At 41.9% G+C, this 27905-nt stretch overlaps 1 protein-coding gene and 1 long non-coding RNA gene across 2 annotated transcripts; one reads left to right on the top strand and one right to left on the bottom strand.

The window, feature by feature from the left end:
* Positions 1 to 42: 42 nt before the first annotated feature.
* On the bottom strand, positions 43 to 23024 carry cracd (capping protein inhibiting regulator of actin dynamics). Its single transcript, XM_080472816.1, has 9 exons — positions 22866 to 23024; positions 7757 to 7925; positions 7282 to 7414; positions 7029 to 7184; positions 6548 to 6763; positions 4083 to 6438; positions 2095 to 2285; positions 1838 to 2000; positions 43 to 1568 (listed from the first exon to the last, which is right to left on the bottom strand). The coding sequence occupies exons 3-9, from the start codon at positions 7321 to 7323 to the stop codon at positions 1408 to 1410; spliced, it is 3285 nt and encodes a 1094-aa protein (XP_080328942.1). The 5' UTR covers positions 7324 to 7414; positions 7757 to 7925; positions 22866 to 23024; the 3' UTR covers positions 43 to 1407.
* On the top strand, positions 22071 to 24098 carry LOC308115369. Its single transcript, XR_013935687.1, has 3 exons — positions 22071 to 22503; positions 22591 to 22726; positions 22849 to 24098. It is a non-coding gene; the product is annotated as an uncharacterized lncRNA (long non-coding RNA).
* The last annotated feature ends 3807 nt before the right edge of the window (positions 24099 to 27905 follow it).

Below are 27905 nucleotides of genomic sequence, written 5' to 3'. Positions count from 1 at the left end.
GATTTAAGATGTAGAGCAGGAATAATGAGCCGGCAGTCCCATTGGTTCAGACATCAGTAATTTAATTTACATTATTCATAACAGTTTGTATCTTTTTAAGAATTTTCTCATGAATATTTCTAAGTGGGACAAAAAAGTGCAAATAATACCAAACATTTTTTTGTTACACTTAACACTGCGCACACTACACTATTGTGCACGACCAAAGTTAGAAACAGAATGATGTGACTGGGCAGCGGAGGGCCTCTTTCTGACCGAAGCTCTGGTAATGCCTTTGACTTACAAACAGTACATACTTACATACATACAGATCATTAAGTTAGTGGCAGGAAATGAGAATTGATTTTTTTTTTTTTTTTCATTGAGGAAATGCTTTGTAAGCTCATATCACATTATGAGGATGTGATAGCGTAATTGTGTTACAGGAGGACAGCTACAAGAATCCGAAGTTACAGCCACCAGGTGTTCAGACTGTCTCTGTAAGCAAAGCAAAAAAAAAAAAATAATAAATCCTCATTATGCCATTGCACAGCTGCGAGGATGACACGCAGTCATATGTAAATGCCCCATAACACTTGTTGTCATCAGTGCTGTGTTTAGGTGCACCCACCGTGAGTGATCACAACAAATTCCATTACTTTAGAATAGCAAAATTGTACAATAGCTTCTTAGACAGCTATCACAGTCATCACGGACACAGTGTGGATTGTTAGGCTAAGGTTTCCAGTTTAAAAAACGGGGAAGGCGTGTCTTTCACATGACAAACAAGGCTCAGATAAAAGATACAGTTTAGTTTCTGGTTCACATAAATAATACCAAGGAGCGCAAAGAAGATGCCTGTAACACTTCCATCAGTTGTCCAGAAGAGTTATTATTTTTACTGGTAGCCCTTAAAATAGGATTCAGACAGTTACCCTCAGTTGAGTAAACACTGCCGTATGTCAGAGCTTCGTCTCCAGGATTCAGAAGAGTTGAACAAATGATATATTTACAACCATGGTGACACAGTTGGCTACAAAATAAAGGAATCAGGATTGGCTATTGCAATGGCCAGACATGGTCATGATTGGCTGCTGAGGACTCTTTTGGGGGACATACCTTGTGTGTTTGTATACAGTCTGTGCATGCTCGCAACAATTGTTTACATATATCTGTGCGATTGTATTGGAATATCTGAATGTGAAGCGCACTTTAACATGATAATATTACCAGCCAGTGTGTGTGTGTGTGTGTTAAGTTACGAGGTGATGGAGGGCTTTTACTTGTTTCACAGTCCGGACGAGTGTGCATGGTGAGAGATGAGATGTGGAGGTCTTGGGGAGGGGACAGGTGCTTCAGAGTCCATGGGCAGTGTGCAGTCTTGATGCAGGCCAGAGTCCCCCGTGCCAAGCTGGGGTGTGTGTGGTGTTATTTGATGATCTGAGGACAGTCGCTCCAGGCTTTAGCCTTTCGTTTGGCCAGCGCCAGCCAGGCCGGCTCTGTGGACACTTGCGGAGAGTCGCTGGAGGGGAATCGTTTTGACACCTCCTTGACAGCAGGTGGCGACGGCGTGGAGTCTGCGATTTCAACTGAAAAAAAACATGCAGGATGAAGGTTTAACGTTTATGTCTCAGACAAAAAGACTGTCTTCCAATGAGAACACAGGCAAGCCTTTTTTCTATTTATACAGTTTGATCCAGAAAACATTTCCTAAAGTTTTAAATAGATGTCTTTAAAATATATTTATATGACAAAAGAACAAAGAAGAGCTGATTCACCAAACAAAAGATGGATATTACACATAAAAGCCTGTTAATTCCCACAGTGTTGAACATAAATGTTGATATTTTTTTTTTACCAGTGACGGAGCTTGGTAAAGTGTTGGCTTTTTTCAGATGTTCTCTGCGGTCAAATCGTCCCAGGAGGCTGTCGGGTCTCTTGGGCTCCTCTGGTGTCTGAGGTTTAGAGGAAGGACTGGTGCTCCCACTTCCTTTGCTCTCTGTGGGGCTCAACAGTGTAGCCTGCAAATAGGATTTGTGATGGTGTAAAACAACAGAAACTTTTTGCTCATAGAGATTTTAAGAGACGGGGTGAAGAGTGATTTGGGGTGCTTACACTATCTTTGTCTCGAGAATGTTTCTCTGACATCTTAGCTTCTCTTTGGGTGCGGCGATCATCCCGGTTTTGCTGCTGCTCCCTGAAGCCTTTCTGCTTCTGCAGAGCCAGTGTGATCCATAGGGGTCCAGCCTCTTTCTCCTGGACCTTTGAACTATCCAAAGAGTGCCTGCTCTGTAAAGAGGGCTTTTCTGCAGAGAAACAGAAGCACGTTGAGATAATATGTAGGGACAATGTGGGATGAATAGATCGGTATAAAAAGTGTAAAGGTTCTCGCTTCACAGAGTGAAGGTCTGGGTTCAAAAACTGCCCAGGCCTTTCTGTGTGGAGTTTGCATCGTCTCTCCGTGTGTGTATGGGTTTCCTCCCACAGTCCAAAAACATGCACAGTTGGTGTTGCTATATTGCCCCGAGGTGTGCGTGTGAGTGTGTTTTTGCCCTGTGAATGGACTGGTGACCTGTCCAGGGTGTATCCTGCCCTCGCCCACAGTAAGCTGGGATTAGCTCCAGCGCCCTGCAACCCTGAACAGGATAAGCATTATAGAAGATGTATATATAGATATAATTTCATACCTTTGATGCTGCTTCCCATATAAATACCAAATCTGTAGTAGTGACATGCTTTGAACAAAAGGTATACATTTGGCGTTACTAGGACACAAATAGCAGATTTATTTTTCTGTCTGTAGTTGGGGAACCATGAAAAGAAAACTCTAGTTTTAATTTGTGTTGAAGGGATTCTATTGTCGTGGATATTTTATTGTTGTTGTCGGTGCTGTTTGGAATAAAGTGTTAAAACAAGGTTTTTCTGTCAGGAGAAGTTTATTGGGGTGCCCAAGGCACAGGATCATGCAGAGTGCATTCAGCTGTCTGCAGGATAGAGTGAGCGTCTGACAAGTTGCGCCTGTGAGTGTTAACCGGTGGGTAGGAAAAGGAGGGTTTTCAATCAGAACAATTGAACTGTTGAGTTGTAGCAATAGCAGACCGTTGACCTTGGTTCCCAGGCAGATAAGGCCTGGCTGGAGAAGGGAGTGAGGGAATCTTTGCTAGTTGAAAGACAGCTGGAAAAGGGAGTGAACCAAGAATTGCTCGCTTAAAGCCAGAAAGATAGGAAGCCTATGATGATCAAATATAATGAGTATAAGGCCAAGATATAATTTTACCACGACACTATATTAATATTTTTCCTGATTTGAGCAAAAAGTTTCGTCCTAAAAATAATCGTATAATGTTTTTGTGTATGAAAATGTCAGATGTGTGATAATTCATCCTGGTCTCAAGGGGGTTTACTAAATCTGCATCCAACAGAAATCCACCCCTCCATCAATCCTGCAGAGCACATTTATCAAGATTAGGGTCATGGGCAGCTGGAGCCTATCCCATCTGGACAAAAAGTAGGGTACAACCAGGATTTGGTTCAAGTCCGTTGCATTGCTAATGCAGAGACACATATCCACATCTAAGACCAACTGAGAGTCATCTATTGACCTCACAAGCAAGTTTTTGGATTGTGGGAGGAAGATGAGGACACAGGGACAGATAGAACATGCAAATTCCACACAAAAAAGCCCCTTCCTCGAAAAAGCTAAACTATTACATCAGTCCATCACAGCACAGATACAGAGTCCCAGGCAGTTACACAAACTCACGTCTTGTTCAATAGTTTTGGCTTCTGAAAATGCCATTAGAAGAGATATGTCCTGCTTTAAAAACATCTTCACTGTAAATAAAGGAGTCATATCGAATGAAATATTCCTCATAACACCTGTTTCCAGGCACCTTTAAAGAAGAATACTTGTGCATCTTTTGTGTCAGTTGGTTGTCTTTCAACAGACTGAGTTGAGTAGCCGTAGCTTTGCATTTATCAGAATAGTAGCATCTAATATATGTTCCCTAAAAAGTCAGACTCTTCTTCAGAGACACCACCCCATGGAAAACCTTTTCTCTACAAATCATTAAGAAAGTAAATGCAAGATTGCTCATACTGACCTCTTTTGATGAGGTCAGACTTTCGATCTGCCTTCTCTCTCCACGGGATGTTAATGGAGGGGAAGAAGGATCTCTTTTCCTTCTGCTCTTCTTCCCCTTGGACCTGACCCTGGCTGCTCCTGTGGAGCTGGGCCACTGCTGATGGTTCCTCGCTCCTGTATGCCTGGTCCTGGCTGCATGAATCAGCACCTCCTGTCCTTTGGATCATGTCATCGCTGGGAAGTCCATGAACTGCCTTGGGCAGTGGTGAGGGAGGAGGTGTTGGGACTGCACCCGTGGGTTTGGGTGAGGTGGTTGGTCTTCGATAGACCGGTGGCTTAGAAAACACTTTCTCACCTTCGCCATATGGCAATGGGCTGGTGGACTTACCCAGTTTCCCATGGGACACAGAAGGGGAAGAAGCTGTGTGTGAGTATTTGCCAACCACACCCTCTCTCAGAGGTGATGTGGGACTTGATCTGTCAGAGAAGACAGATGAAACATCAGAGTCTGGTTCGATGGGGGTGAGAGGTGAGGGGACACCATCAAAACTGTCCCCGGCACTATAGCGTTTCTTCCTTTTCTCAGTGGACTGTTCGCTGTGAAAACGTAGAGAGTAATTGGTCCTCCTCAGCTTTATGCCGAATGGGGAGGGCTTATCCTCGCCATCCTGGCCTTGGTCCTCGCCCCCCTCACTGCTCTCATATTCCTCTATCTCACTCTGAGCCCTACTTTTCAGCTCAGCCGTCTCGTGTTTGGCTCCAGGACTGGGAACCAGGAAAGAAGGGAGGTCTTTGGCAAACATACACTCCTCGGAACCTCTTTCTACGATGCGGACTGTTTTACTTGTCCTTGTCTGAGGTTTACTGGTTGGACCTGGGGAGGGTGCAGTGGGGCTATCAGAGAGCGCAACTTCTTCTACTGATTCTTTATCATCTGGACCGAACACCTCAGAGTTTCTATTCGAGTCCCCAAATTTTTTCTTGGCAGGCGTGATGGAGAACTTGGCGCTGGCAGACATGGTCTTCCTGAGGTTGGTGTGGGCAAACAGATGCTGTTCTTCACTGCTGGGTGAAGTTGGGGTCTTACCCGGGTCTGGGTACTCATCATATTTCCCCTCCCCAACCCCCTTGAATATCTTTGATCTGATGCTCGCCCACTCTGCCAGGACGGCTGCACTGGACTGGTCTGTAGATAGTGCAGATTCATTAAGTGATTTGGTTTTTCCAGATTTGCGGTCTGGAGAGGTCTTGGTCTTTGTCGGTGGCGTTCCCTGGGCCTTTTTGTCCTCACCCAAACCCAATAGGGACTTGCAGGCCGTGTCTTTGATCTGGTCTAAATTGACCGCTGTCCCACATAGCTGGGCGCCGGTCACTAAGATGGCTGTGTGTGGGACGTATGGAGACGTTGGCAGGTTGGGGGAATCTGGTCCTTCAGAGGAGGAAGCTTTAGCGCCCTCTCTTTGATCAGCAGCAGCGGCGCTCTGGTGGCCGGAGGCTGGCGTAACGGGCGTGAGGTTGACCTTCTGGAAGAGAATCTGTTTCTCTCCAGAAGAGACTTTGAAAGAGAAAGGCCTCTGTCTCTCCTCCATCTCCTTCCAACGCAGCTCCTCTGCTCTCCTCTTCCTCTCTTGTGTGTCAGAACCCCCATCGTCCTCCTCCAATGACATCCTCCTTTGCTCCTCTTCCTCTTTTCTTATTCTCTCCTCTGCCGCCATCTTTTTCTTTTCCTCAATCTCATGCAACCTTGTTCTGTCTGCTTCCTCTTTTCTCTTTTTGTCTTCTTCCTCCTCCTTCAGTCTCCTCCTCTGCTCAGCCTCAAGCTCCTGCTGCCTTCTCGCCTCTTCCTCGTTCTTCCTTCTTTCTTCCTCTTTCCTCCTCTTCTTTTCTTCTTCCTCTTTCCTCTTCTGCTCCTCCAGTCGCCTCCTCTCCGCCTCCTCCGCCCTCCGTTTGCACTCCTCCTCTACTCGCTGCCTCTTTTCTTCTTCCATTCTTTTCTTGCGATCTTCCTCTTCTTGCCTCCTTCGTTCTTCCTCTTCCCGGATCCTCCTCTCCTCCTCTTCTCTCCTGCTCCTCTCTGCCTCCTCTCGTAGCCTCCTTTCCTCCTCTTCGCGCTGTTGTCTACGACATCTTTCGTCCTCTAGCTCACGCAGTCTGAGCTCCTCGGCTCTCTTCCTCCTGTCCTCTTCCTCCTGCTTGAGCCGCTGCTCCTCCAGCTCTCTTTTCCTCCTGGCTTCCTGTCTCTCATCCTCATGGAGTCTCTGTTTCTTGAGGCTTTCAAGCGACTCGACAGAAGCCCTGCGCCTGTAATCAGTGGAGACCCCTGCTGCCTCCAGATCCTCATGCACCACATCGGGAAGAGAAACCTCTTGGAGGTCCTAAGAATGCAAATGTCTGATTAGTGTTTATTTCACAAACCACAACCAAAGAATGTGAGTTGTCAGAGATGAAATCAACAACATGCTGAGTATCATTCACGTGACTCACCTGTGTGAAACGTCGATGCTTACGAGAGATTCTCTGATTTTTCGGTTTGACGGAAAGCTTATGCTTGGCGGCCGTGTTATCCAGACGAGGGACAGACTGCGGGACGGCGTCCAAGTTGATGGACTCGATTGTGCCAGTAGGCGGAAGAACTTGTTTAGATCTCGGCGACTTCACTGGGGTGCTGTGTGGTCCACTTGAAGGAGCTCCCTGGACCTGCTTTTACCACAATAAAATAACTTTTTATTATTTGTGTAAAGACAGAATTAAACATTGTGGTGAGTTTGAGGCTCAAGGAAGGTGCCAGAGAGACGTCATGCAACACACCTGAGGCCCCGTTTACACAACAACAAACACGAGTGTAACCACAAAACTCCCTTCACTTTTGGGGGGTCTGTAGATTTGATAGGTCAGCAGTCCCCCCCCCCCCCCCCCCCCCCAAAAAAAAAAAACAACAACCAAAAAACTGGTAATACATTTTTACCTTTGGCTCTACTTTTGGTGGCTCGGATTCGACCTGAGCCAAAACTTTCATAGGACTCCGGGGAACCTCTTCCTCATCTGAACTGCCTTCATCTCCTTCACTTCTCCTCAGAGACGAGGGCCTCTGGCCAAACTTTATGCCTTGTGCTATCTGCCTCTGTATGGTCAACCAAAGAGATCACAACACGATGGTTGTCATACCAAAGAGCATTGCTCAGTGACTTTTTGAACCAAAATATAGCCAACAAACTCACCTGCAGATTTCTAACTTTATCCGAGACGTTTTCTTGGGACATGCTGTGATCCAGCCCGGGCTCCTTCACCGGCTCCTCTGGGATAAAGATGCTGTCGTGTGAGAGAGCTCGAGATCCAATGGGATTCAACTCCCTGCTGGACGAAAAAAAAAACAGAGCTCCTTCAGCATTACAGAGTTTTTAGAATTCAGCCATTAATTCATCTATCATGAGCCGACTGCAGCATCGCCTCACAAATCATTTTACACACAGAAACGAATGACCTCCTTACACACGGGCAGTTTTATTATGACATCAAATGAAAGTCGAATCGTGTGGAGCCCTTTATTGTGGAAGCAATTGTTTTATTGAGCACAACCGCAAAAAGTTTGCATCAAATTAAAAGAAGTCCAAAGATATGTCAGAAAATGTTAAATGTACAAAAGAAAAAGTACATTTTCCCACACGTAACACAGACAAATAACAATGTACTGACCTCAAATTTTGACTGGCCTCCTCTTCGTCTGATACAACTCCATTGCACACCTCTCCAGTAGAAAAACTCGCTTTTAGCTCTGCTCCATCAAAGGCTCCCTTTGCCTCTCTTTTCTTCTTCCTCCCGAACAGCCGTCTGAATGGCTGGAATTTGCCTTGTCGCCTTCTCTCTGCCAGAAAAAAGAAATCGGATGATGACCATAGCTAAACGCAATCAGCTCATCAATCTCAAGATCTCCACCTCCAGGCGGTGAGATAAGGAGAACGACAGTGCCTATGGCAGTGTATTTTTTTTCTCAATGGGTTTTTTCAGATGATGAAGTGCAAATACCAGAGTTAAGAACAAAGCAAATCAAAATAGCAGATGGGGTGAGAAGAAAACCTTGGCTCGTTTTGTTTATGCTCAGTAGTATTTACAGGAAGTGTGAAAGATAAACAGCAGGCATAAAAACACAGCATCCAAATTCACAGCAGCTTTCAAATCAATGGTGACCAAATCCCTGATTTACTGACTGAACATGAAAATCCATGATTGGTCCAGAGAGAACAGAAAGCAGTGAAAGATCCACTTCCTGTTCACACAGCTCCAAAGGTCAACGCTGGTCCTTTGGCTCATTTGTATTATCCATTCTTGATAACAACGGGCAAAGTTGCTGCTATGCTTTCGTGTGTCTGTCAGTGAAGTGATCTAGTTAACATTGTCACGTTAGGGCAATAAAGGAGCAGCACGCTGCCAAAGCCAAAGATGGGATCTCCGGGATGTCATAAACAAGGCAAGTGTACTAAACCTTGTTGGTGCTGTTTCAAGTGGAAGACTCAATGTTAAGAAGTCAACATTGGACTTTCAACTCATGTCCTCATTTCATCCTCAGCCTTACTGCCAGCACAGTTTAACCCCTTTCACATAAACTAAACATTCCCACAGACAGAGACAAAGACGTCACTCAGCCTCTTCCTCAGGATTGCAAAGATGAGACTTGAGGTCTTTTAAAATCATAAACAGACATTTTAATATCAGCAATGGGGAATGTATCTCATTGCTTCCTCCGTCTACATCTGTCCCAATTTGTGTTTTCCCTTTGTCTGTGTATTTGTAATGCGCGTGTGTCTGTGTGTGTGTGTGTGTGTGTCTATGTACTTCTGGAAGGCCACTGAATGAACTAAGTGGGTGAGGTTACACAGCTACAAAGCCACTCTACACCACTGTGCAGACAGGCGTTCTCAGGGCTCTGCGGGTGTCTTTTTCAGAGCTATAAGTAGCAACTGGTGTGGGATTTCACTTCGCATGCTGCTCACTAAACCAGAGGCATCATGGGAAATGATACAGTAAACTAATTTCCCCCCATTGCCAGACCCTGGGGAGAATAAAAACATGTTTAGAAACAGGACATCTAAGGTCAGAGGAGCGATGACACAGTGCATTCTGCACACAGTCATATTTTATTCTTGTCCACACTTCATATTGGCATAACGTATGAGAAAATGTTGCAAGGAATATTGTAGTATTTAAATACTCCAACACTTTACAACGGTTAAGAGTTTTTCCTCACTAAATGGGGAAAATCCAAATTTCCAAATAATAGGTCATATTTTACTGTTGCAGCAAAATATAAACGGGAATACGCAGAGGAGTTACCAAAATATCGTAAAATATTTTGAGCTGTTCACAATTTTCTTGCATGAGTTTAAATCCAGCAAATTAGATCAAAAACAATAAATTAGCCATAATCATGCCAGTCTGGTTTTCATTCAGGTTGGGCTCCTCAACCAGAAGCTTCTGTACTTCTTTCTCTACATTGTTTTTTTTTTTTTTTAAATAGCTTGCTGGATCTTGTATCGCTCTGCATAAACTGTTGTGTGACTGTCAGCCACACGGAAACAATTTTTATCTCCTGAATGTCGTCAGTACTCTCAGGTGAGTATTGTGCAACGCGTATGTGAACTCAAAGCAAACGTTGACCCAGATTTCATGCAACATTCACGCAGTCTCTATTTGACAAACAAACTATCAATTCAATGTGTTTTTTTTTTTGTTGTGGTGATAATTGACACGCTTTGAGTATTTTCTCACATTTTTTAGATTCAAAACTTGAAAGTAATATGTGTGTAACTCTTTTTCATGTCATTGGCTTAACTGGGTATGTTGTTATTTACGGCCACTTCACATTTATTTATTTGCTGATTACAGATGTTTTTCTTGGTGGAAGCTGATGCAAGTTTACACGCTATGGAGAAACAGATAAATATGGGATTAAAATTTTTTTTTTTTTTAAAAAGGGGGGTTTCCTTTTTAAAAAGCAGAAGAAAAATTGGATGTTGACAAAAGTTGATCAAGAGTGTCAACAACGATTTCAATTATTAATCCTACTAAAAGATTTTTTGTGGTTATCGTTGCTATCATAGGAATAATGGCTAAAGAGTAAAAAATTATTTTTACATTTAGATAAATAAATGGATGAAATGTGAGCTTTTTGTTGCTCAATGAAAATAAATAAATAAATAATATAAATAAATAAATACATTTTTAATCTCTACAAGGTTTTTCTGGAAAAATAAAGGTAAAATGAAATTGAAAAAAACAACATTTTGTTATTTTATTCAGTTCAATTCAATGGTATTTGTATAGTGACAAATACAATAGTCATTTCAAGGCACTTTTACTTTTTAGGGGGGTTCAAACCTTTGTTCGGTAGGAGGTAAGTTCGGGTAGGGTATGTATGTAACGTTAAAAGAAGGCTGATCCAGAAAAGCTTCACTTCCACGCTCATTGCCTAACAAAAGCAGTCCACTTGATTTTGTAGATTATTCTCATTGAAGGTAAAAAATAAATAAATGAAATTTTCTTGTTTGAACAACAGTGGTGGGCCCTTGTTACTCTGTGGTGTCCTAATGTTTGCCTGTACAAAGGCTGACATTTATTTTATTTTTTTTGATAAAAAAATTCATATATTATTTCCTAAGATCCCATCATATGAAGACAGAATCACACTACTAAAAAGTGTTTTTTCATATCTTTTTGATGGGATTGTGGTTAATTACACCCTTGTGAAGCTCCCTTGCTCTCTGGTTCTCAGTGCAGTGACTGATATCGTGGTGCTACACTGATGGTCTGTCTCCCTGCAGGATGCTCTCCCAGCATCAGGAGCCGTGCAGCAGTACAAAGCCCATAATGCTCTGCCGTGAGCATGCTCAAACACTCATGCGTGAAACAAGAAAGGACAATTTTTTTTTTTCTCTGCCGACCAGACGACTCAGTGGCAGCACTCCACAGAGAGAGCAGCATCCTGTATGCTTGCAGTTCAGCCTGTTTGTGACTCTGGTCCTGTGGACCTGGACCTTCCATCAGGGAGAATGTGACATCTTATCTTTACATCTCAAAAGACCTCTTGTTTCACACATCTAAGATAGAACAAAATTACCAAAAAAATTTGAGTGTTTTATAGTTATTAGATTTTTTTTTTTTCTATGTCATCTTCATATACTTCACAAGCCACAATTTGCATACAAGAAAATTACCACTTCTATGCTGGTTTGAAATAAAAGGCTACAATTGCCAGCTTAGTATAAGGTCATGAGGGGATTTGAAAATAAATACTACCTGCAATCTAACAACACTAGCAAAAAAAAGAAAGTTTGAAATTATTATAGACAAATTATTAAAAAAAACAAAACAACAACTGATATTTGAGTTTTGATTTTCCCAGAAAATGTTAACAATAACAGCTACACAGAGATGTTGTTGGTATTCTTGCCTAACTAGAAATCCCCTCCTCTTCTTTGAATTTAGGGTCCTGGCTTTCCAGTGCAGAGTTTGCATGTTCTCCCGACGCAATTTCCTTCCACAGTGCGAAAGCATGCCTTGGATGTTTAATTAGTAACCCTGAGCTGCCTGTAGGTGTAAAGGTGAGTGTGTGTGTGTGGTTGTCTGTCTCTCTGTGCTGTGCTATAAGTCTGGCTCTTAAAGTTTCAGCTGTTTCATGGCGTAGTTGTCAAACGGTTGAGCTATCATTGTCTCTACTGGCTCTACATCATTAAGTAGTACAAAGTACACTACACACGAGAGTGACCTGACATCGACTTATGGTACAAAGTACAGTAAACTCTACAAGTACTTCATATGATCTTATATCAACAATTACTCTAGATGACTTTACATCATCCCAGAGTACAGAGTAGATTAGACCGTACTCTACATCAAACTATGATAAAAAGTCCACGATACACTAAATGCATCAACCCATTGTGCGAAGTACACTAGATACCTGAGTAACTCGACATGATCCTATTGTGAAAAGGAACCTACATGTAAGGGTGACTTTATGTTCGTCGATGTTAGAAAGTAAACTATATTCTGTAAGGACTCTTCACCATTCAATGGTACAATGCCGACTAGAGAGACTGTATATCACCACATTGTTACAAAATACACTAGAAAGTACAGTGATTCAGGAACATCTGGTGGAGCAAAGTGGACTCCACACTAGAGTGTCTCCATAAATCTAATGGTATAATGTAATCTAACTGATGATGTCAGATTAGTTATTAAGCTTGCTAATACCCGATGATGTGCTTTCATATTGGCCTCTTTGAAATGACCTTGAGTCTATTGTTGTTTATATTCTGTCGATTATAGAAAATCATTTTCAAATATATATTTTTTTGCATAGTACCCAGTTCCTCTAAGGATGTTTGTAGGCTGAATACTGATTGTTAGACAGAGTGAATCTGTGTACTTTTGTGCTAGGCTAAGCTAATTACTGTCATGAGAAAAAGCATTCATCCTGCTGTCTGCCTCATACAATTTAGGATCACGAATGAAGCTTTTCAACATCCTAACAGTTGTTTCTTTAATTTGTTTAGTCATGTATTTTTGAATAGTGGCGTTCACCTGTCTTTGTTGGATTACTGAAACGTTCTCAAGGATAAAGGAGAAGCTGGATAGCGTCAGAAGAAATATGGACACTGCACAACAACACACCACACTTTTCTAAAATCTCATTTAAGTCAAAACCAACGCCACACCATGCACTTCTTAAAAAGACAGTGACAAGAGTAACTTAAGCCTCAGGATGCAATCGATCTAATTTGTTTTCAATACACTGTCTCTTTAAGATGCCAGTAAAAGCACTCAATTCTCCTATTTACCTGGGCCTTTGGATTCGGTTACCTCTAAAAGCATGCCATGCTTAGTTTCGGTGGCGTCCGTCGCCATTGTTGCTGCACACCTTGGCTGTGGCGAGAGAACAGGGAAGTGAATATGGGAATGCAATTACAAATTTGTCATTTTTTTTACTGTAGAAGGAGTGAAGGAGAAAGTTTGAGCTTTTAAATTGAGGGAAAGAAGAGGATGGGTAACTGTGTACTGCACACGAGCAGCGCTTAGGTTTGACTTCCGCATGTCCTGCTTTGTATCTAAGTCTCCACTGCCTTCCAGCATTTTCACCAGAAAGGTCGACTTTGTTGGTTCCTCCAGAAGGGCTCTCCGTGATTGGCCTGTATGTGGCAGATGCTACGGCTTGACAAACTCAGAAATTGTGACTTAAATTGTTATAAAAAAAAAAAAAACATCTGTAAATTTTGGATTGTGATGTCATGATCTTTCCAAAAGAAAACCATTTTTAAGTTTCAACATGCAGAATGTTGTTCAGTTTTGATTTTCTTTCCCCAAAAGGTCCCAGTTCTCTGGAATTGGAACATCACGAAACACAATAAAGTCATATATGCCACCTTATTTGCATTTCAAAAACTCATAGGGACATTCAAGGTGGTCCTCTCAACACTGACATCCTTCATGTCCTCAGGCCGCCTGTCAACACACCACATCTGCTGAGCCAAAGGTTTTTGTGATGCTCTGAAGGAAATGCATGTCGTGTGTGTGTAATCATCACAAGCAACCCAGGTCAGCGGGATAAAAAAAAAAAAGAAAAACCCAGAGAGTGAGGCAGAGAGTACTGAGAGAGCCAGAGAGAAGAAGCCCGCTGTCCCCAGTGGGATCAGCATGCTGTGGGCTTCCTTCCTGAGGGTGACACAAGCCCCCCCCCCCCCCCCCCCCCCCCCAAAAACAAGCCTCTTTGTCCTGCGTGACTCCAGCCAGCCGCAGAACAAGGAGCAAACAAGCATGTTTGGTGGGAGTGTGTGAACACAGAGTGTGTGTGTGTGTGGTGAGCAAATAAACAGTATGGGGTTGTGTCTGCTGAAATTAAGAGGTGTTGTGTAATATTTTCATTGTTCGCCTGCCATTGCTGAAGAAAAAGAGTTTCCTTCTTTGTTTTTTTGTAGGTGCACCATCAAATCGCTGCAGGGGACGGGATAAACATGAGATGAGGGAAGCACGATGAGCAGCCATGTGCTCTGCGGAAGCAGAGAAATGCCTTTGACAGGGATACAGCTGCATCAGACTATGACAGCGGCATAACACGATGCTGCGCTCTCCAAACAACCCAGCAGCTAAACATCTCTATGGGGCCAGACGGCGACCGGGGGGTGGGGGGTGGGGGGGGTCCTGATGGCATGGCGGAGCGTTGCGGCGTCTAGGAGTCATAACCTTACAGCACAAGTAGCTTGCTGACAAAGCAGACAGACGAACGTGGTGGAGCCGTATAACGGTTTACCTATTTCAGCTGCACAGCTCGAGATGGCTGCGCACCACTGCAGTAAAACCTTAGGGAACATCGATCTGCCCTTTATGCACAAAGCGAGTTTTACCCAGATGAGCCTCGACGCCGCCTCCGCTGTGGCTTTGGGGAGAGAACGGTGAAACAAATACAGAGCAGAGACAAAAACAGCAGGTTCGGGTTATGTTAGGGCGCGTTAGCATCAAGGGGCATTCAGAGGGAGGAACATGGCATGGATGGACGTGAAGGCAGCCACAAACCGGAAATGCAAAGGTGATCAGGGAAATTAATTAGTAGTGCAAGGTCTGCACCTTTCTACGGTCACTTGCAACACGTGGTCTCATCAACATCATCATTAACCTCTTTAAACTGTCACAGTCTTATAGCGCCGTGCTTGTCCTGGGAGTTCAAGGAAACGGTGGTTTCTATGGCAACGTGTACACAGCAGCAAGGGACGAGAGGAGACAGGCGCTCACACGAGCACACACGAGCACACACGAGCACACACGAGCACACGGACACATGGAAACACACTCAACCAATTCTCACCAGTGCAAACAGACTGAAATAGTTCACTGGGCAAACAGCCGCACGTGTGCAAACACACAAACCCAACCCAGTCACACTGTGGTAAAATCTGTTTGTTTAAATGTTGTTTATGTGTCAATCATACAACTCTATTACCATCATACTGAGTCCGTTCGCTTCTGTTTTCTGTATTTGGACATATGTGCAATTCACACAAGTGTGCCATGTGTTAAGAAAATAAATCAAACACAAACTATTAATTACATTGGGTATTACACCTATTTTCTATTGTAAACTAACCTCTGTCATAAGCATCAAATACATAAACTGTACTATATTATTATTATTATTATTATTATTATTATTATTATTATTATTATTATTATTATTATTATCATCATTATATAATATAATATAATATAATATTATATTATATTATATTATATTATATTATATTATATTATATTATATTATATTATATTATATTATATTATATTATACTATAATAATTATTTTTATTTTTTATATTCCAGTTGTACTTAGACACACATACTTGGTTTCATCCAGTCCTGAATTTTTGAGAATTATCTCTCACATCCAAACTAAGAGAAAGTTAGAAGTCGGTCTGTGAGGTAATTTTACAAAAAATAAAGTGTATTTATGTAGTCGAGTGACAGGAAAGGAAAAATCACAAATTTTCCTCGGTTGCCTCCAAAAACTAAAGAACTGCACCATAGCTCAATGACCTTATAAAAGCCAGCGAGGGAATAAAAGATATTCAATTATCCATCATTCATGACTTCACAGAGTTAAACGTTTGACTTGTAAACTATGTTGCTCAGTGTCAAATAAATGTGGTTATATTTTAGCATTATTATTTTTGTTGTTCATTTCTGTTACGTCAGCTGCGACGAGCTCAAGTAATCTCGAGTAATGGATGGATGGATGGATGGATGGATGGATGGATGGATGGATGGATGGATGGATGGATGGATGGATGGATGGATGATTGATTTCTGTTATGTTCACTGGTATGCAAAACCACTAAACTTTCATGAGTTGTGTAAGTTGACATTTGCATTCTAGTTTCATATCAAAGTCTCAGTTCTTACAAACAGTGTGATTTTTCTTTTTTTAAACGCCTCGTGTGTCAGTGTGTCGGTGGACACCATTTAGTTTTTCATGTGAAGTGAAAACATCAACATCCTAATAATATTCTTCCAACTACAGTGTATGTAAAGCAGGGGCAGTATTTATCGTCTACATATTAACAGTATGAAGAAGCTGATACTTGCTAAATGTAAATAAATAAAACACCACCTTGCAAATATTCTTACAACTACAATGCAAAAACTAAATAAGTTCAATATTTAACATGTTCAACGGTCACATTTCCAATGAAAACTGAAAGCTGTTGAGTGAATGTATGTATAGATAATTAAAAATGGCACACAAGCATTGTTTTCCAATCAACACTTGATATAAGAGTGGCTTCTTTAGAGAAGTAATACTTTAAGTTTCAGTTTTCAGTGGCTGACAGGTCTGGAGGACCCGAAACTCCATTTAGAAAGAAAACGAGTTCAACACCCACCTCGAATAAATCCAAGTTCATGCTGTGTGTGCGGACACAGCTCTCACATCGAGCATACCGAGACCACCAGATATTTGCTCCATACTACTGAATCACTTCCATCACGATTTAATCGGTTGCCTTTTAGAGATCCACAAGAGAAAAATGAAGATTGTTGGTCACACTCCGATGGCCCCTCAGTAATCTGCTACAGGGTGAAAAGCTGATCTGCTGATTCAGCATTGTTCCTCCTCAATCTGATGTTTGGCAGCTGGTCAAAGTCTTCTTCCTTGTTATGATAAGATGTAGCACTTGATGACTGGCACTATGACCGCTCTATGGTTACGTGTTTCCTTCTTTTCCATCATTTTGTTCTTTTGATATGTCAGAGACATCTCAATCGCGACCACTCCTCAGCGGATGTCCACCACTGATAATCACATCAAGAGCTCCTCTTCCACAAAACTGCTCTGATGCTCATTTAAACTTGCTTTCCCTGATGAACTCCTTCTTCTCCACCTGGCGCTGGAGCTGCCCTTCAAGTCAGGTGATATTTTTTCAGGGATCATATTTCAACTTTTGATTTGCTGTTCTTCGAGACAAATTTCTACCTTGCATCAGTGCAGCTTAAAAGAGCACCGAGGACACAGCAGCGTCTCCGCATTTACTTTCTTCATATCCACCTTGTTGCTTAGTACCTTACATGTATATATTTCTCTGAATTTTAAGATATTCTATACTGTTGATGACAATATCGCCAATGTTTTTTTTATGTATTGCACCATCTGCAATCTTTAATAGACATTAAACTCCTTATATTTCATCTGTAAACATTGACTATCTTAAAAATGTTATTTTTCATTCAGACCTGTTGCCAATTAATGTAATCAATTATATGACATTTTCCTCCTCGTGTTTATCTTTGCATGGCTCTACTTTGCTACAAGCTGCAACTTTCACCCATTGAAATTCTGGTATCAAATTTTCCAATCACACATTATATCACAAGTATTTTAATTTGTCATTTGATTTGGGTTTGGATGTAGGCTCGGTCAGCTGCATCTCCATTCCTTGGAGTTGTGGCGCTAAAACTATTTAAAGAAATGTAAGACATTATTGATTCACAAGTTTAATCAAAAGAAGAATATTTAAATTCTATTTTAACCTCAGATCAGATGACATTACTCAATAATTATTGATTTACATTAGCGATTAAAATAAAACTTTCGTAATACTAGTAGCCATAATTCATGTATGTCCTCGTGGTAGAAACACTCAGCCATAATTTGACTCTGTTGATTTTTGTGCGCCTCATAGCACCAAATTTGCTCATCCCTGTATGGAGAATTCTAAAAACACCAAACACAACTGCAGATTGTTATTATTATTATTGTTATTATTGTTATTATTATTATTATTATTATTACATCTGTAAATTGCTCTTGAACTGTCAAATGTCTCGATGCCCATGTGCATGAGGTGCAACAATGGAGTCACATGCACGAAGTATCACATGACCGCCGTTATATTTTCCACATTAGCTAACAGTGAACTCACCACGCTCAGCTGTGCACGCAAACAACAACGAAAAGTAGTCCGTCTCCTCCTGCCTGAGCGTCCCACACTCAACCACAAGCACTTGTGATGCTTCAGCGCTGGCAATTTCGACCAAACCGGGAGTAAAGTACGAATAACAGACACCTCTAAGTACAAGGTTGTACAAGCTGCTGACAACAGTGTTGCACGCCGACGTGAGGCTGAACGCAGAAATACAGTCAAGGTTCATCTGTGAATGAAAGCTGCGTCTATGTTTGTGTGAGAATGCCTTCTTACCGTCCTGCAGTCGATCTGCATGCGAGGGTATGTGTGAGTGTGCGGCCGTTCCACCTGCCTGCTGTCACTGTGGATCTAGGGCATTACCTGGAGTCAGGTGTCAGATGCAGTAAGGACTTGGCAGGTGTGTGTATATGTGCGTGTGTGCGTGTGTAGAGGGTGCGCAAGGAAATGGCTCAGGAAAACCTCCTTTGATATTCTCATCATGATGAATATTTGATTCTAAGGCACAGTCGCACACTGAAGAGACAACACTGCTATATGTGCAGTCACGTGTGTGTGTGCCCAGTTTGAGGGGATGGGGGTGTGTCGTAGTGGAAGAGGGTGGCAGGGGGCAGAGTGAATGCTGAACGAAGAGAGATGGGCGTTCTCCTATGTCTGTTCGTGCTGCCGTGCTGAGGAGGCACAAAGTGACACTTTGTTTCTCCGCCAGATAGCCAGTGCAGTAGAACAGAGTGGCATTCATCGTTTGAACCGGCTGACGCACACAAAGGCTTTCATTGTGGTTTACCCACAAACCGCGCATGCACATGCGTGATTATGATGGTTTGCAATGCAGCGTACCACAGTTGCTCAATAACATTAATGTCACACATGTCCGCTGTGGTCTGGTCAGTGGCGCTCGCAAACCTTCAGAGCTGCCTGTGGGGATGCTTTCAAGTCGAGTCGAATCAGAGAGTTCATTTATTTTTAAAACAGCAGCTTATTTCCTCAAGTCAGATGATCACGTGACTAAATAAGCCCATCGTTTTCTGGTTTTATTAATCTGATCTGGGCTCATAATGTCTGTGAGCATCAGCATGGTGTTACTGTGTAATAAGGGCGCTCCCTCCTCCTCCTCCTCCTCCTCCTCCTGCTTTCACTCTCTGGTTTTGGCAGGATCACACTGCAGTCTCACAGGGATATGGTAATGATGGGGTTTTACCAACCTGGATGCTGCCTATATTACAGCAGCACAGCACTTCAAAGACAGACTGTTCTCTGACTGACTGTGTGCAGAAATAGCAACCCCCAGTAAAGCAGCACAAACATGGACAGCCACATGTCATTCATGCACGCGCGCACGCACACACACACACACACACATACACGCACGCACACACACGCACACACACAGTGTGTCCTAATGACTCCACCACAAGTAAAGAGAGGCCAAGATCCAGCATCCTCAGCTACACTAAGTGACACCCTCACAGCAACTGCACTTAACACTTAACATGTGAACAGTTCATATAATGACTGAGTATGTGGGCTTCAAATTTAAAATACAAGATTAAAAAGAAGAAAAAAAAATTAAGTATTATTGTACCTGATATATTATTAACTATGGGAGAACGTGCTTCAGAGAGACGGCATGTGGATGGACGTGAAATATGAAAAACAAAGTGTAAGTATGTGTGACTATATATTAGAAAAAAAACATGAGCCCACCATTGTCAGCGATAATCTTTAACATCAAATGTTACATGATAAATTTTACAATAATGCATTATATCATCTCAAACAATTGACACTATTGAAAGTACCTTAGCTTGGTAATAAAAAAACAAAAAAGAAATCTACACTGATGTGTCCAGGCTGCGCAAAAGAAAAAGGCAGACCATGAAAGACTGTCATTATTGCTCCTTCACACCAGTATTGGATCAAAGTTCAATATTCGGGCATTGCAACCATCTTCATCACAACTGGCTGCATTTCCTTATTACTTCTGATAGAAGCTGAAATGACTGAGGTGGCCTGAATGCATCAAACATGCCGGCGAAATAAAATGACTAACAATTCAAACAGACGCCACATACGATGAGGCATTTTGTGGACAGAGATGCGTCATATAAATATGTAGGATTCCATCTGGAGAGCAGATTTTTGAAAATTTGACGATAACATGTGTCACTCTGAGGCCAATAATTACAATAAACTGAAGAAGGAGAAGTTTTGGAGATAAAGTAGAATAAGTAAAGTTTTTTTTGGTGTTGTTTGTTTTTAAAGTGGTGTACATATTAATGCTTATAACTTTATAATCTATTTTCAATAGTGGGAAAAATGATTTGTAAACTCCTGTATGCATCAAAGAAGTCAGTGTCAATGACTAATAGTGTGTAGACTGTTTAGGCCCAGCTGGTAGAGTGTGTTCTTATCCAGAGTTGATAGTTTGATCCCTTATCTTGCTGTGTGTCAAAGTGTCTTTGGGCAAAACATTGAACCTTAAGTTGGTGTACAGGCACTTTGGCTGGCAGCCGTCGCCACTGACGTGTGGTTGTTTGCCTTATTGTGTGAAAGAGTGCGCCAGTCTATCAAAAACATCACGAATGCTCAGGCGATGAAACTCGCTTTAAAAGTGAAGCTCTGATTATTTCTATTTAGTTCATGACACCTCCGGAGCACACATTAGTTCTTAGTTCCATGAGCAGAAATGCAGCAGACATCTTTAATCTTTAATGTGGGCGTTTCACTTTTAACCCACTGAAAAGTTGCGTTTGTCTAATCAATCAGCGGATAATTAAGCGGAGTAAATAAAAGGTAGTTAAATTCACATGATCGGCCACAAAATGATAGCCGCGGTTCCGTCTAAGGTCATAAGGCGACAAGAGGGAAAGGCAATGAATGCACGTCTGGCACCGCAAAGGCGAATCCACAGATGTCTGAAAACAAGAAGCCTTCTCAGTTACTCACCACTGGAGTGGATGGCACTACAAACTGTTGTTTACTGTGCAAATCGGCACATCTGAGAATCCAAACCACCAACCAGCAAGGACCTAAGGCTCATCACTGCTTTGTAAAACACCACCCGTGTATAATCTTCCATCATATGGTGATATCTTGTCTGTCGTGGACATTTCCCCCTTTTTTTATCTGCAGCAGAGGGAGTGCTTTCATGGTGGACTGGGGGTGGCATCCGATTGGTTGTAAATGAGCCTAATCACTGTTTTAATTGTCCGCCTATCGTTATGTGGTTAAAATAAAACCATAACAGAAAGTGACTCGAGGATAAATTGTAGGACTTGATTTATTATGTCCTTGATTTCATTTAATGGGCGTTTCACAGTAAAAACCGAAATCAGATGCACACTAAATATAATCTGTCCATCCATCGGCACGCTGGACGCAATCTTGTCTCACTTCAAGTGAACGCAGGTTTCACCCGTTGCAAGTCCATGGCGGGGCAAACACAGAGAGACACTGTGAGAACTGACCGGGCTAAAATGGTATTGTTCTTATTTCCATTAAGCTGCTCAGGATTCTGCAGAATCTCACTGAACGGAAGAACCAGATGTTGAAAAGAACAATTCAACCAAGGGTGGGGGGGGGGGGTTACGCCCTACCCAATGACAATGTCGACTGTGGGAAATTTAAAAGTCACATCTTTTCAAGGAAAATGGTCTGACTGAGCCAATGCAAGCACGGTGGAAGAAATACAACCTAAATCAACTATATAAATAAGATGTCAGTGGAACCCGCTTTTCTTTTTTTTTTTTTTTATCAGTCTTTGATGCCCACCTGATCTTTAACTCTGGGGAGTTCATGTGCCCTCATCAGAAAAATCCTCTGTGTCCGCCCCTGGTCTGTGAAGCACAAAAGCAGCTCTGTGGCTTCAGTCACTGAACTCATAGCTTCCAGGTGATGACTGGTTGTGTTTACAGCTGCCCTTCAGTCAGGTGTAGGCAAAGAAAAAAGAAAAAAGAAAAAAGAAATCAAGGCAGTTTACTCAGCAGCACCATGAAGCAAACACCAGCAGCTTGTGACTTTATCTCTGGCAGAGTGCCATCCATTCTCTCTGTCCCCGTGTCTCTGCGCCGGAGTCCAGACTGACGATGACAGTAATGCAGCATTGATTTAAAAGCCTTTTAAACGACGCGAGGAAAAGAAATAAATCCATAATTTCATTTTCTGTTTGGGTTGCACACAGAAGGCCTGCGCCGCGTGACTTGAGCGTGGATCTGGAGCTGACTCAGTGGTTAAATGGGGCTTCTCGTCGGGATCGCCGCGGCGAAAGACCACATCGGCGCAGACCGAAACGCGCCGATCAATAAAGGCGCAGTTAATGGGCAGATTAGCGGATGCTGCCGCGCGGGGATTACAGTCTATTAATTGCCGACTAAAAAGGCGCACGGAGAACAAAGACTGTGGCCTCTGCTTTTCCTCACACACGCTTGTCACAAGATGACATCCGAACGCGGAGACGCTCAGTCGCGCAGTCTGTGGGTTTGTATTAAACATTTTTTTATTTTTTTTTTAAAGTCAGGATTGATCCCAATTTGTCGTGTTGACATCGGCGTTTGCGCATTTCAGGTTGGATCAAATTGCAAGTCCCAGCCCATCTACTGAACACACACACACTGTCACACACACACACACACACATACACACACACACGTCTGCAGAGGATGGAGCAGAAGATGCGAGCAGGTCCGTGGATAAATGAGAGGTGGGTTTTCGTTGACAAGGTCATCAGCGTGGTGGGAAAATGGACAAGAATCACCGTGAGCGCATGCGATATGGGGGTTTAAGATCAATTAATTATTTTTATTTTTATTTTTTTAAATCAAGGAGGAAGATGCCCTCACCTTTGTCTGAAAACGCCTCCTTCCTTCCGATGGTGCTGAGGTAGAAGAGCTGCAGGCGCCGTCCCTCTTTTGTGTTGCTGATGCTGCGGGTGCCCGACGCGGGAGACTCACGCACCGAGACACACGGCCCCGCACAGCTTTGCGTGCAGTCGGGGCGCGCGAGATGGAGACGGAGATGTGGAGGGTGTGGCTGCTGCGAGGGAGAGAAAGGAGCGGAGCGGAGGTCCAGTCAGCGTGTGCACCGCCGACTCACGAGCTGCTGTCACGATGCGAGCACGTTACTGTAACGTGAGGTCGGAACTAATTAAAGAGACCGGGAAATAAACCGAGCAGGCTTTGTGTCACGCGCGTCACTTTGCCGTGAAGACAAACTGACGTGGCCCACCGACCATCGCCGCCGCGCTTTTCTTTCTCGATTGCTCGAATAAATCTGAATCTTTGTTCACTTGCATGTATGATGACACTAATCTGAATATAAAGTGTTTATTCAGCAGAACACATCAAAAATAAACGGTTAAATTGGCATTGGGATTTTTTTTAACACTGTAAAAATAACCATCATATGAAAGATAAACTTTATTTAGTTGGCAAGAAATTATAATATTACATTACTACACATTGACTGAGCTGAGAATGGAAGATTACTGATATTAACCCATCACCCACCAAGTGGATATAATCTAAAAACACGTGAATTTCCTTAATTTTCAGTTCATTTATTTGATTTTACACAATAATATAAAAGTAAGTCCAAACACAATGAAATAAACGTTATTTTAGTTGAGAATGAAAAATAAATCAAAGTGATATTTTCGAGAATAATTTAAGAAATGAGATAATAAACCATATAGTCTTTGCATCTGTGCATCACTTTGAGGAGAGACAAGGTCAAACGTCACCAGCGAATACTGTGTATATCAACATTGCTTTGCACATTAGTGAAAAGGTTGATTGCAAGATCAAAAATGATTGCAAATATCTGTATTTTTGTTTATAGGCTCACATACATTACTCAGACTGTAATCAGAAATATAAGCAATAAATCAGAAAAATAATAAACACTCAAAATCAATAGTTTCATCACTTCATGACAAACTTTTAGCCAAAATATTATCATTTGTTATAGTTTGCAGAAATTACAATATTATGGGCAGGCAATGACTTTTATGCACTGACAATGTAGTTGTTTTTAATTTTAACAATAACAATAAAGACTATTCTGATTCAGATTCTAATGGCGTACACGTTGTATTAATGCCTTTCATGTTTGCTATGTGTTGGGTTTTCAGGATGAATTTGGAGACGTGCTGAATAAGATGTGAGAGGACGCAATTTAAAGAGCAACATTTTTAATGAAAAGCTTTAAAGAAATTGAACTCTATGACGTTAAGAGTAGCTCAGTAGGGGAACTTTGTCAAAAAAAATTTTTAAATGAAACACAACAAGTATAATTGTAAGTTATGTCTATTGATGTTTGTGTGAAGTCGTTGACTTTTGTGGGCTTGAAGTTTATCTGGACACATTGACATCACACAAGACTTGAAAGATTTTGTTATAATCTCAAATTTAAAGTTTGTTTTGGGAATTTGTGATAGTTAGTGCACTATTTAATATTGTAATTTAGTGATCTAACTTTAAAAGAGTCATATTATACAAACTTCACTTTCTAATGGTTTTCCAACAGTAATAATCATCCCCATACCTGGAATGATGCTCCAGAAGTAAAGAAAGTCTGTCCTCTCTCTCCTTGGCTTGTTAGGATTTTTAAAAAGTGTGTTACTCCAACCAGCAAATCAGAGATCAAACCCTATATGGTGTCATCGGGGGTTTGGCCAATCCCAATCAAGGTAGGCCCTTTGACCCTCCCACAATCAAGCAGCTCTGCTCTGGCACATGGCACCACGAGAAGAAGTACTTCCTCCTCTTCCCAAGATGGGCATGTGTGGGTGGAGCCGGTCCAGCTCACACAGACACAACAGATTCTGAATGCAGCTCCTATGATCCAATATTCAAATGGATGAAAATCAAGGAAAAGCAGGATATGGGGCTAAAAACTTTGAATACAACATTTTTGGACCAATAAGACCCACATGAAAGTGTTGAAAAGCTGTATACTATGACCCCTTTAAAGTAAATGTATACAAGTTGTGTGTTCTGAACAGCAATTCTCTTGGTGATATCAGTTAAAACATTGTTCAACCCAAACGTATCAAGTTTAGGTGAGCGTGGAAGTTCACAACTCCTTCAGCACGAGAAAACCTACACCGTGAGATTGTCAAAGCAAAAGATTTATTCTGAATGAAAAAGCAGTTTGTGCCTGTTTGTGCCATGAGGGAATTAAATGTGGCAAACAGGCTACATGTTGAGTAAACTGAGTTATTATTACTCTAGAACAGTTGAGCTAAACTTGAATTATAGGAAAGAAAAACACATCTGGTTCAAAAATACAGTTGTCTAGTTCAATCGTTTGAAGGAAAGAAAATCAGAGGAGGTTATTTCAGCTGATCAGAAATAATCTAAGAAACTATAATTTGGGCACCTTCGCATCCGCAAACATACCTACGCCATTCTAGTTTCTGAAAGACCTTTGATTTGTGGCATTTTTGTTCTTTTAGTTTTTCAGAGCAGTCGAAGAATGAGGGGATTTAGTCAAGTTTGAGAGTTTTTATGTAAAAAAAGCTTGATTTGTTTACTTTTATTCCTCTGTATTGCAGCAGATCTTGGAGATGCTGAAGGAGATGGAGGAAGTCACAGGAATCCAGAAGGAGGACCTGAGACTCATCCGTTACGTTTTGATGTTTTGCTCCCAGAAGTGAGATGATCAATGGAATGGAGGACATCATAGAAGTAGAGTGCTCAATATTTTGAGTTTTTGGAAAGCTATCTACATACACCTTGTCAATGTTTTTCAGATCATCATCAACATCCTGATGGCCGAAGGTCATACAAGGCTTGAGGCAGAGGTCGTCATAGCCAGAGGGAGAAAGTTCTAACATGCTCTCACAGGGGAACCAACCGGACATGATGAACAAGAGAGTCTGAACACATCCGGTGATGTTGTAGTAATCGTATATCTTCCTGTGTTCACCTGATAGTAGTGTGAAGCTGCACTGCTGTCGCTCATTACCATCTTATCTATTGGAATCTGTACATTTACATTTGCATAATGTCTCGAAAATCAAGGATATATTGATAGAGTGACACTGAAAAGCTAATCCATGCATTTACTTCCAGAGTAACTATTGTAACTCCCTATTATCAGGGGGTCCAAGTCACTGCTTAAAAAGTCTTCAACCAATTCAAAATATCTTAAAGAACTGCTAGTCCCATATCTCCCCAGAAGAACACTTGGTTCTCAGAGTGCAGGCTTACTGGAGGTTCCTAGGTTTTCTAAAAGTAGAATGGAGGCAGAGCTTTCAACTTTCAGGTTCCTCTGATGTGGAACCAGATCCCAGTTTCAGTTAAAGAGTCTGACACAGCCTCTAATTTGAAGGTTAGGATGTAGACTTTTCTATTAAAGTTTACAGTGAGAGCTGCTTCAGGACACCTTAGACCATTTTCTAGTTAAGCTGCCATAGGTTAAGACTGCTGGAGGACCTAAATTGAGCTTCTTTCCTTTTTTATTCACCACTATTACATGTCACTAACATTAGCCTTTCTCTCCTGTAGTCTGTGCTCTCAACCTCCCTGCCGGATGTCTGACAGTGGAGCTGAAGGTGGATTGAAGCCTCCTGTCCTGATCATTCTTCCGGGTGGATCTCTCTCTTATCTATCTGTCTGTCTTCTCCTCTGTCCTCTCACCCCACCCGGCCAGCAGGAAGCCTCCACCTCTGAGTCTGCTTTCTGCAGGTCTCTTCCTGTTAGAGGGAGTTCTTCCTTTCCACAGTCGCTCACACATGCTCATGTGGATTTGTTGGGTTTTCTCTGTTAAAGTGCCCAGTGATTGTATATATAATAAAGAACAATGACATGATTTATGATGGTTTTATTCTTTTATAGGTGTCATAGGTATTTGTTGAAGGTTTGTCATGGACATTTCCTCCTTTCCTGCTGAAGAAACTACAGTTATTCTCCATTCTTGTCGTTTGTTTTGCTTCATGCAGCCACACATTGTCACTGGATGAATGAAGGAGGCAGATCAGTTTGGTAGCTGACCTCTGACCCTGAGCTTCACTGTGGATACAGCTGCAGTGTGTTGCTGAAATAGGCTCAGAGAGAGTTAGACAACTTAGTCAATCATGTACACAGCAGGTGTATACAGAATAAACTTATGTTACATGGCTCGCCGACAATTTGGGATATAAAATGACACAGGTGCAGTGATGTGAAATGTAAATGTAAAGCAGAATTTAGAATAGAGCAGAGTGGAGTTAGATGTGACACCTTTCTTATTTTGTCCTGAAGGTAAGGAAATATGACAAATAGACATCCTGAAATAATTCTACCTTGTTTCATTGTCAATAATTCATTTCTAGTCATACATTATTGCCTCAAATAGCAATGTTTTCATTTCTTTTCAGAAAAGTTTGTAGTGATTCCATCTGAGCCTGGAGATCAGTCAGAGGCTGTTTTCATGATGATACTTCAATTTAAATCCTCCTCACATAAAGGTTTCATCACTTACAGTAATAAATGATTTAAAGTATTTCAGCATTTTGTTTAGAATAAGAAGAATCATACAGGTATCTAAAGAAATTCAAGATCTCCTTCACTATACTTTTTGGTTCTACGTATTCTTCCCCATTCATCATGAGAGTGAATCTTTTCTTTCTAGGCTGAATGTGGAATATGATGGTTGCCCGGCTAGCTCAGCTGGTAGAGCATGAGACTAACAATCTCTAGGTAGTGGGTTTGTGTCCCACGCTAGGCGCCACCTTCCCGTGCAGGAAGGTTCTTAATTGGTGCAATGTGATCTGGGTGACAGTGAAGCAGAAGAAAATGAATATGATGGTGTTTTCTCCTTCCTCAATCCACTTGGCTCTGGAGCTTATAAATATTCTCTGAGCTTTAGTCAGATGCACTCTACCTGGATGTACCTTC

This window comes from Lipophrys pholis (genome assembly GCF_963383615.2).
Source record: "Lipophrys pholis genome assembly, chromosome: 10".
NCBI lineage: Eukaryota > Metazoa > Chordata > Actinopteri > Blenniiformes > Blenniidae > Lipophrys > Lipophrys pholis.
The sequence above is the reverse complement of the archived record's forward strand: the minus strand, read 5'-3'. Positions and strand labels throughout refer to the sequence as shown.